The 11388-nt window shown below is 32.3% G+C and overlaps 1 protein-coding gene across 1 annotated transcript; it reads left to right on the forward strand.

The window, feature by feature from the left end:
- Positions 1 to 277: 277 nt before the first annotated feature.
- On the forward strand, positions 278 to 9437 carry LOC131846409 (UDP-glucosyltransferase 2-like). The gene is made up of 8 exons (XM_059195692.1): positions 278 to 471; positions 1113 to 1206; positions 2514 to 2709; positions 4707 to 4901; positions 6534 to 6756; positions 7280 to 7499; positions 8203 to 8422; positions 9146 to 9437. The coding sequence occupies exons 1-8, from the start codon at positions 334 to 336 to the stop codon at positions 9426 to 9428; spliced, it is 1569 nt and encodes a 522-aa protein (XP_059051675.1). The 5' UTR covers positions 278 to 333; the 3' UTR covers positions 9429 to 9437.
- Positions 9438 to 11388: the final 1951 nt, after the last annotated feature.

Below are 11388 nucleotides of genomic sequence, written 5' to 3' on the forward strand. Positions count from 1 at the left end.
CATTTTGGACGATCAATAAGATTAAAATACAATTTACATTTGGCATCAAAGACAATAAATATGATAATGTTACAGTAAACAATATGGCGTGGTTTAACAATACGATAACATTCGTCCAAATTGCAAAAGCAGTTAGATAATAGCCAGTGTAAAGACGGCGTGAATAGTCGTTATCATTATATTTGTATAATTATCAGATATTATATATAGAGATAAATATTTCGTCTGTCGTTGTTGACCGTACCAAATATTAGTATCGAACCAAGAATTACTCTTAGTGATACAATGCGTGTCGTGTTCACTTGACCACTATTAGACTTTAATAGGTTTAAAATGATTTTCTTAATATTTGCTATATTAATGAGCAGTGTGGAAGCGTATAATGTATTAATAATATATAGTTTACCTATAAGAAGTATTGCTCTTTTGGGAGAAGGACATATAAGGAGTCTTATAGCCGCTGGTCATGAGGTAATTTTTTTTATTTATTTAATAGTTTGGGCTATTGATATAGTTCTGTAGCACTGTGACCTAAGGAGTCTATTGTGATCGCCCTCTTTTACTTTTTTTTATTGATACCTTTATACTTAAATTTGACATTGGCGTAACTTTATATTAATTGTATTTTACAATTAATATAAAGTTTTCTATATTCATACAGTTGTGATTTTATCATGGTATTACTTTTTCATAATATATCACCAAACAAAGGTTTGGATCAATTTAAATTTATTGTTCGATTGAAATAAGAGTAGAACGAAAACTCTTTATTTTTATTGTTCACAGAATAAATAGTTACACATACATATTCAAAAAATTGAGTGCTTTCTCTATTGTATCCGTTTAGACGACAGTCTCGGTGGTTAAGCTAATATAGTTTACCGCCTTAATTCCAATAGTTGCGGGTTCGATTTCTCACAGGATGCAAATATTTGTATTCATGAGCATGATTGTTTATATTGGTGTTTGCTATGTGTATGTATGTATCTACGAAAAATTTATCTATGTATTTCTAGAGTTGTCTAGTACCCATAACACAAGCTCTGCTTAGTTTGACACTATCAGGAATATTATTATTAGATTATGCATTGATTGTATTAAATTTTCTGCAGGTTACTTTCATAACTTGTTATCCATTAAAGGATCATGGTTACGGAAACAAACTTCGACAAATTGACGTTAGCAATAACATGTATTCATTACCAGGTAAATATAAATTCAGAAACAGAAATAGAAATAATCTTTATTCAAATAAACTTAATATAAGCACTTTCGAATAGTCATATTTTTTTTTCTACCACTCATTCGAAACTCACTGCAAGTAGAATGAGCAAGAAATTTGCGTCTTGCTCTTTTATTCATATATAAGATATTCTTTTTTTATATTATGGCTCCATCGGAGTTTGGTGATTTTGCCATTGTGAAGGTTGGAACAGATACTACTTGTATTATAACCTGTGGGTGCGGTATATATAGTAGTTGTTTAGGCTCTAAATTAAAGGAAACACAAACATTGAAGACAACAGAAATAAATATATAAAATTATACAGAACAAAACAAACGAAATTAGCAGACCATGGGACAAGGGAGTGTAATTATTAATCTAATGTTATATTTGGAGGTAACTACTACTGTAAGAGTCTGTAATCGACCTGCACTAATAAAGATATTTTGGTTTGATTTGGAAAGGAACTTTTCTAACACTTTTTTACATAACTATCAACTTGCTAGTAGACGGCAAATAGTCGTCTGTGTAGTAACCTCAGTCCCTCAGTTCACATACATCAGCGGCCAATCAGCTTCTGAATTAGTTAAATTGGTGTAAAGTAATATATGATTTATACTTACTCTCTAATACTATGTATTTATATGGCTTATAGTTTGAATACATTGTTAAATTTGTTAACGATTGAAGAACAAAGGGTAAATGGTTCAATAACATTGGTAATTGTAGTTGATTTGTGTTATTGTCTGGATGATTACATATAGAAATAATTGCTACAATCAAATCAATCTACTGAGCTTATTTAGAGGTTAGATTAGAATTTATTGACATTATTTGAAGAACATAATAATAAAAATAAACAATAATTTACACACATTAGAAAACAAATTCAATGTGACAAATTACATGATGACATTATGTTGACATTATGTTGTGGTCAACACAGCTCAACCTGGTCACTGTCATGTATTGCTATTCCTGAACACTAAGGATCAAGTTTGCACACTTTATAATTTTACTGGGATTACCAGTTTGGCTGTCAACCGAAAAACAATTTACAAAACTAGCTGTTGGCGGCAGAAATAACTAAGACTGAAGTACCCACATGGGAGACTTCGACTTTGTACTACCTACCTCTGCTAAAAGTTAATGCATAATAGAATTTCGAGAGTAGGGTGAAATAGTAGATATACAGTAGAATAAATTTCATAGTCACTTGACTCTCCTTGACTATACCTAGTAAAATATCTTTTATTTAAACAATAATATTTACTTAATATTTGATCAGATGATGGAATTATGGATATTGGCGCGATTATGACCTCCGGAGTACCGCTTAATGATGTTCCAAGTCTTCAAGAAACTAGTATCCTAAATGCTATTTCCACTTTTGAGAATGAGGATGTGAAAAAGTTGTTGAACGATCCTAATGAACGCTTCGACGTGGTCATATCGGATTTGTACGAAACGGAACTTTTTGCAGCGTAAGTATTAACTAGTTAACAGTAGTTATAATTATTAAGTAATTAATTATATTGTTTTTACAAGTATTTTATTAATATCTAAAATATAATATATGTATATTATAAAACAAAGTTCTCGGCCGCGTTTGTCTGTATATATTCGTGACAAAAAAAGGTATTGCCTTTTTTTAAGGAGGCGAAATCTCATAAATACGGCCATAAGCCCGGTGGGGCGAGTGGGATATTTGAGATTTTGACTCTTCAAACCCCCCAGTGTTTCTTTTCAGACTGTCAGAGGCTCCGGGGAAATAGTCCCTCTGTAGTCTTAGCTGAAGTATGTTAAGGGTGGGAAGCACTTCTGGATGCATTTGGATGGTAGTTCAGTTCTGTGGGAACACCACATATATTCTTCTCGGAACTTTCTAATCAGACAGTAGGCGCTCTGTCGGAGATCCACTGAGAAGGTTGTTGGATATTAAACTTCCTCCTTCCTTTCTTCTTCTTAAAACTCAATACCTACTGAACGATTTTCATAAGGTTTTCATCCATTAATACACTCTTTACTCAATTGATATACATATTCGGCCACGATTTGTGTAAAATACTCCAAATAACCGTGTGAAGCCGGAGTGCAGTATTAGTAGTGTTTTTTTAATGGATGATAATGGAATTGCTTCCGCTGGTGCGGTACTAGTGGAGGATGATAAGATGAGCATGAGGTTAGGTCAGTTAGGTAAATTCAACAGTAATCTATCACGATGGTTTCAAAGGGGAACCGCGTGGAGGTGAAACTGACATGGACATTGCTGATGTTAGTGATGCTCTATTTATCATGACTAGATTAATAATAACGATGATAATTAGATTAGATAAATAATGGTTTTAGATATGTCTGTTTGTTTTAATGCAGCAAAAGGTTAGAACCACTGATTTAACCTGTTTACTTTTTTATGGCGCTTCTGATGCACGTCACAATTTTTTTTTAATCTAAAGGTAGCTACATTAATTTTGGATAAGTACACTTAATAAAAACATTTATAACTTGAATTATGTAACTGACCTTACATGTTTTTATTAAGTTTTTAATCAAGTTTCTGATCCTATATTAAGTATTTATATATCTACTACATATTTTTTTAACACACTTAACTCTGACGTAAGTCATGCCATTCAGTGATCACACGGTATGACTGTGATAAATAATTTTCGTTCACATAATTCTATTCTATAATAAAATAATCATTACATAGTATAAAACAAAGTCGCTGTCGCTGTCTGTCGTCCTATGTATGTGTGCGTAGCTAGTATTGTAGACATAGGTAGCGAACTCTGAAAAGGGCGAGCACAATAGATCTATGTAGGTCGCAGTGCTACAGGTGCTACACATCTGACAATAGCCCAAACAATCCAATAAAAAAAAAAATTCTAGAGTGACTTTAAAAATATGAATAGTTGACTTTCTTGCTATTTCTTGACTCTGTAGCTAGAACTAAACCTTAGGAAAAATAATGTTATAATACAAGAAATTTATAGTAAATATAATTATTTCTAAATTTGAAGCAGAATTTGAAGAAAAATTACATATATGTATAATAATTTTATGTAATGCGCTAAACACAAATTAGGTATTTTGGTCTCGAAATTTTCATTCACAAGCAATGAAAATTCTTTGTTTATAATTTGTTCAAAATATTTTACATTCAACAAATAAATAAATAAATAAACTGTTATATGACCAATAAATTAAGTAATGTTTTATATAATTAATTTTTAGTGAATGGCAATGAGTTTAGTTCCAGAAACTATGACTATAGGTTCTGGTCTTATGATATTTAGGTTGATATTAATATGAGTATTGCAAATATAACTACAAATAATGTTTTAGGTGTTTATTACTTATAAGAAAAATTGCAATTGAATATATAATATTTGGTTTATCTGTTAGTTAGCGACAATTCGAATTTAGAATAAGCATACGTCACAATGAGAGATGGAATAATTGGTACTTTTATTTTCAGCTTTGCAGTAGTATATAATTGTCCAATGATATGGAGTTACTCCATGGGCGCTCAGTCGTCAGTACTGCGATTGATTGATGAACCAACGAACCCTGCATATACTGTCGACTACTTATCATTCAATATGCCGCCTCTTACCTTCTCACAAAGGATTCAAGAATTGTGGTTGCAACTAGAATGGACTGTACTGAAACGGTAATTGAATTTTTTGTTTATTTGCTGCATTAATTGAATTTGTGCAAATAATTTGTAATCTTTTTTCAATTTCTGTGTAAACGGATTATTTAGCGTAATAATTTTATTTATGAATCACCGATATTTCGATGCACTTTAATTATGTGATCAGGACGTTTGTTTGCATAGAAATATCGGGAAATCGGAACAAAAGTTACCGATTGATAGATTACCTGATTATATCTGATTTGACCTGATTACTTGATTATACATATTATCGACAATAAATGTCAATAATCTGTGTATAGTAGAATATCTGTTTCATTACTAGCTCTAAGTCAACAGAGCGAACGGTACTAAAGTGTAAGATGCAGTTCAATGAATTCTTTATCTATATTCATTAAACAATAACATGGAATGAGGCCATGAACACTGAGGCAATTCATACTCGTTTGGTTTTTATATGTAGGTATTCACATATAACATAAATACGAATTCGTTTCAACACTTTCTTTTATTAATTTTAAGGGTTTAAAAATAATAAAATTGTTGCTTTTAATAACTTCGACGGATGCTCATAAATTTCTAAGTTTTATATATGTTATATAGCCTATTATGGGATTTGATTGTTATTACTAATAGCAGTATGATGAGGTGAAATTGCATGTGTCGGCAATTGTGTATTTGTATTGCACAGTAAGCAGACATGTGCGGTTGCCCGTACACCTATGTTACTCAAGGATAGTATAGCTTTTTTGCTGGTAAAATATTTTTTGAACTGTCCAGTAATTTATAAATTTATGCGTTACTAATTTCCGAAATCAGTGGTGGTTCCTGAATTCACTTTCCTCATAATAAATTGCATTCCCACTTTATTATATCGGTATAGTTATTAAATGAAACATGAGAATCTCGAGTCGTGTTCACACAGCTAGCGTCCATATTTGACAATGCCTCTCACTACTTTGATATTACAGTTTAGAAGCTATATTCTATGTATGAGCAGCCAACGTGTTTCTCAGACAATAATTGCCTAAGAAGCAATTGGCATTTGAATCTTGTATTACATGCTCTCGAATTATGAAAAGTACATAAAATGTATTATTTATTTAACATGACTGTATACCATATGGTGTAGACTGGACAGAGGTATTGTCAACATTCGACGTTGTTCGTGAAAGGAACGACATGCCCACTTTTTTGTGTGTGTTTAACGGCGAGCCTGCCAAAGTCTACACAACACATTTTTATATGTTACTAGCTGTATTTCGACGCGCCTTCGGCCGCGTGGAATTTAACTTTATTTTTCTAAAATAGCCTAAGTTACTCCTTACCACATTAGCTACCTGCCAATAAAAGTCCCGTCAAAACCAGTCCAGATTACCCGGAACAAACAGACAGACAGACAAAAATTGTAAAAAATGTTATTTTGTACCATACATATATTCATATGCATGTAGTAAAAATCTGTTATTTCAATATTACAAACAGATACTCCAATTTTATTTATATATATGTAGATGGGTATATTTTCATTACCAGAAGGTCAGAGAGAAATTTAAATTGACAACTATAGTTTTATTTTAGAATCGGTCAAATCGGTAAGTCACGTCACTCATGAGATAACTAAATTTATATCTTTTGAAATTACAGATTTTCGTTACAACCAAAAGAGGAGGCAGTGTATGAGAAATATTTCGGTCCGGTGTTAGAGAAACGTGGTAGAAAATTGCCTAATTACGTGGAAATAATGTACAATGCCTCCTTAATATTTGGTAATGAACATCACGCAGTTGGAAATTTGCCGAGAACCCCGCAGAATTTCAAGTTTATTGGCGGCGCTCATATTGATTCAACAGTGAAACCGCTTCCTACTGTAAGTGATTAGTATTTTTGTTATGAATAATAAAATCTAACCATATCCATTTATCATAATTTAAGCGGTGAATATAATAGTTTAATACTCAATAAATATTAGTACGTTTCATAGAAGCAGATTTTTAAGGACAATGCCTTCAATAATATATTATATGTACCCAAAATAGTTCACAAATAATTCTATAATTATTATTACTAGTATTATTATTACTATTATTATTATTCAGAGCTGTCTTGTCAGTGGAACTTCCACTTCCAACGATTTTCCATCATTCTCTTAAACTTAGCGACTCTTCATCTACTTGACATCAAATTTCATATTGGTCAGTCATTTTACCCCCAGTGGTTCAGTTTACCCCCTACAACCTCAGCAACTTTACCTATTTATAATATTAGTACCTATATACATACAATATAGATAGATAAAAGTAAAGAATATATGTATACAGCTAACAATTATTAAGCTCAAAACAAATTTTTTAGCCATTTTTTTTTATATGTTAATTATATTTTTATTACAGGATCTGCAAAAGTTAATGGATAATTCAAAACATGGTGTCATTTACTTCAGCATGGGCTCCACATGGCAAAGCAAGGATATCCCAAAACATGTAACTGAAGGTCTTCTCAAAGTCTTCGGGGAACTAAAGCAAACTGTTATATGGAAATACGAGGAAGATCTGCCGAATTTACCTAAAAATGTGCATACATTGAAGTGGGCACCTCAACATAGTATACTGGGTAACTGAATTTCAAATTTAGATCAATAATGAACTTAAAGACTTTTTCTCATCGAGGAAGATTATGTAAAACGTCGATAATCATACTACTAATAAACGTCGACGTATATTAGTAGTATGATTATCAGTATTGACCTGAGTGCTTTCTATATATTCCTAGCTGACCCCATAAACGTTGTTTTGCTATATAGACTAAAATCACTATTGAAAAATAGGGGTTGTATGTATTTTTTAATGTCATAGTATAAAAAATACAATTTTGTCCAAAATATTAAAAAATTCTTTGTGGTGGACCACCCTGACCACTTAGGATTATGAAAAATAGATATATATAAAATTCTCGTGTCACAATGTTAGTTACCATATCACCATACTCTTCCAAAACGGCTTAACTGATTTTTATGAAATTTTATATGTACATTTAAAATAGATAATATATTTATTTCATTATCAGACCTATCTATGAATTTCACACACAACTAACATTGTGACACGAGAATTTTACATGTAAGATTATATATATGTACAAAACAAATGTATTTTAAGTATTTCTATCAATTGTCTAATACCTACATGCTCTGCTTATCTTAGCACTAGACGCACTAGACTAGTGTGAATTAAACTGGATTATTGTTATTATTAAAAAAACTAAGAACTTACATAACATATTGATAGTAATAGCTAATAATTAAATTGCTTTACAGCACATCCAAACTGTTTGTTCTTCATATCTCACGGTGGATTGCTGTCATCAACTGAAGCTATACATTTTGGTGTGCCAACAATAGGCATACCAATATACTTTGATCAGTTTCTGAACGTGAACAGAGCCGTTTCAAAAGGTTATGCCATCCATGTACCGTTGACGACCAATTTACCAAACGATCTGAAACCGGCCATTCAAACCATGCTGACCGATTCGAAGTAAGTTTAATTGGTTTTGATGATTATTATTTTTATTTTATACCTAGCTGTGTCCGCGGTTTTACCCGTATGAAATTTATAGTCTATATGTTATTCTGATGCTACATTACTGTAAAGTTTCATCAAAATCCGTTCATGGCACCCCACAGTAAATAGTTAAAGCAGACGAGTGTATTAGTCTTAATCGTCTATTCAAATTTAATTCAAAATATCTTTATTTATATAGGTCTATTATAGACTCTTATGATATGTCAAATTTACCGTCACTTCGGATTGGTCTCGAGATGAGAAGAACTGACAACTGAAACTTAGCTCGTAATCTTTTCAAATAAATGTTGTACATGTTTACAATAATATAGATTCATCTTTAAATTCAAATTTGGGAGAAAAGAGTAACCACCGGCATATGCTATTGCAAAAGCAAAAAGTCTAATCAGTGTTGGTAATCCGAATAGACCAGTCCCCACAAGCAGCACCCATTCACAAGTATGATAGACACAGTCATCATTGCATTCAACTATATTAGGGGGAGTAAATTGACCCTGCTCATTACGCCGCCACAAGTTTGAGCTGTATAGCGAGCATGACTGTTTCAAGTTACTCCACTACGTCATTTACATTATTTACAACATAGGCTGTAACAATCACAGTTTAAAATATAATAAACATTATATAGAGTAGATTTCGTTATGAGATACTTAATGTTTTTTTTTTTTAAATCAGGTACAGAAAAAAGATATGGGATCTCAGCCAGATATATCATGATCGACCAGTATCACCTAGCGCAGAGGTGGTTCATTGGGTTGAACATGTGATACGCACAGGTGGCGCACCTCATCTCCGCTCCCCCGCCCTTCATGTGCCATTCTATCAAAAATACTTTCTAGATTTGGTTGCTGTTTTAACTGTGTCTATTTCTTTAGTAATATTGTTAGTTAAAACGATATGTTGTAAGTCATCTAAGACGATACAGAGAAAAGATAGTAGGAAAGTAAAGAAGAAGTAAATGTTTTCTTTTTCATTTGTAATTGTTTTTTTTATACTTAAATACACTTGTAAAGTAGCTGAAACTACCATCAGAACTGTCATAGGTTCCCATCCTCTATATACCTGAAGAGCACTAAGGTAACACGTTAATATACGACGCCTATGATACCACCAATTCTTCTTTCCGGAGCATTAAGACTCTGTGCCATTAGATCCTGTAATTTCACTGCCTAATCTCCCCTCTTCAATAGAAATATACCTTACAAAACAGGCTGCTTGGCGGTTAAAAATGGTGAGATGAGAACACGGTATTTTTCTTCTATTTTTACAAACATTGTAAAAAGTAATCTTCATAGGTTGTTTGTAAAAAAAAGAAAATATATGTTGTAATATCGTATTTAGGGCCTGACCATACCGACTTCAATCGTATTATTATGGCTATTCAACTACTAGTCACATCTACATTTGACGACCTCGGTGGTCTAGCGGTGTAGCACTAGCGGTGTAACACACAAACCGCCTTACTTCCAATGGTCCAGGGTTTGATTCCTCGCACGGCATAAATATTTGTATTCATGAGTATTATTGTTTGCGCCAGTCTGGGTGTTTTCTATATATAATATGTATGTATTTACGAATAAAAATATCTAAGTATTCGTATCAGTTATCTAGCATCCTTAACACAAGCTTTAGGTAGCTTAACTTAGGTCTAGGTGGCGGTATGTGAATTGTCCTGAGATAAAAAAAATATGTATGGGATCTTAGTGAAGTACCGACATTCAAATAAAAGTAAATTTATTAAAATCGGTTCAAGTAGAATGCAATTCTAAGAAACAGATATAAAAAATATAATCGAATTGTCTTCACCTCAATTCAGTCGGTTCTTCTGTTTGTTTGAAGTTGGTTGTAAAAATATGCGAAGTGTTTGCAACTAGACGTTTGAAGTAGAGTAGGTAGACGTACTTAGTGAGGAAGCGTGTTTTAAAATTGGAATATTCTATTATTTTTAAAGCTTATGTTTATTTTGCAGTAATATTTTATAACTATATACGACAAATGAATGAACTTACTAAGTTTTCATCTTTGACGGCAATTATTAAGACTTCATGCGGTAATCTTCTTTAAGGTGCGTAACAGCGTGTAGGTTATAGCATCTCGCTTCGCATTAAGACAAATAAAAAATTTACGTAATAACTCATAAATATTATGTCAAGCCGTATTGTAACTTTTTTTAATCCTTATCGCAGTTGGATGGACATAAAATAGTAGTTTTACTATCCAAAAATATAATACATATTTTGTGTAAAGTTTTTGTTTTAATTGATAGCCAGCGATAGGCTTCCAGAACGGTCCTTCGAGCCGGGTTTGAGCCAGCGATCTACGTATACATAGGTATATAGGTAGTTAAAAATATTAGCTGGAATGTTGTTTCTGTTATTATTTTCATCAAAAATATACCTTAAATTGTTACACATGGCGGTATAATAATAATACGTTACATGCCCTGCCGCCATAACGTAGAGTCAGATAAAGAAAGGCGGGAAATTCACTTCGACAAAACGAAATATGTTTTCAGACGTCCTATGTTATTACATCGTAAATTTTCTTGTTTTAAATAGACTTTTCTTGTGTTTTCCGTCAAAATTATGTGTTTGGAATGACATTTTGAGGTTATATATATTTTTGTTGTATTAACTATCTTTCCGAGCGGCCACTGATTTACTATGCTACCATAGACTCTACAAAGGTCGTGGCTTCGATTCTTCAGATTCTAGGTCATATAAATAAATATTGTGTGTTAATTTACATTTTTGTACGCATGTCTGGTGATTATCAGTTTATGCTAGAGACGGCAAGCTCGCCGTTTCCCATCTAGGATTGAAAAGTAAGTATGATAAGTGGTAACACGTTTACCACAACTTCGACAGTTGATAATGACAATAAAATCGAAAAGGTATATATATATGTATATTTTATTT

This window comes from Achroia grisella, unplaced genomic scaffold (assembly GCF_030625045.1).
Source record: "Achroia grisella isolate CSIRO2021 unplaced genomic scaffold, CSIRO_AGI_Agris_v1 utg511, whole genome shotgun sequence".
NCBI classification, from domain to species: domain Eukaryota; kingdom Metazoa; phylum Arthropoda; class Insecta; order Lepidoptera; family Pyralidae; genus Achroia; species Achroia grisella.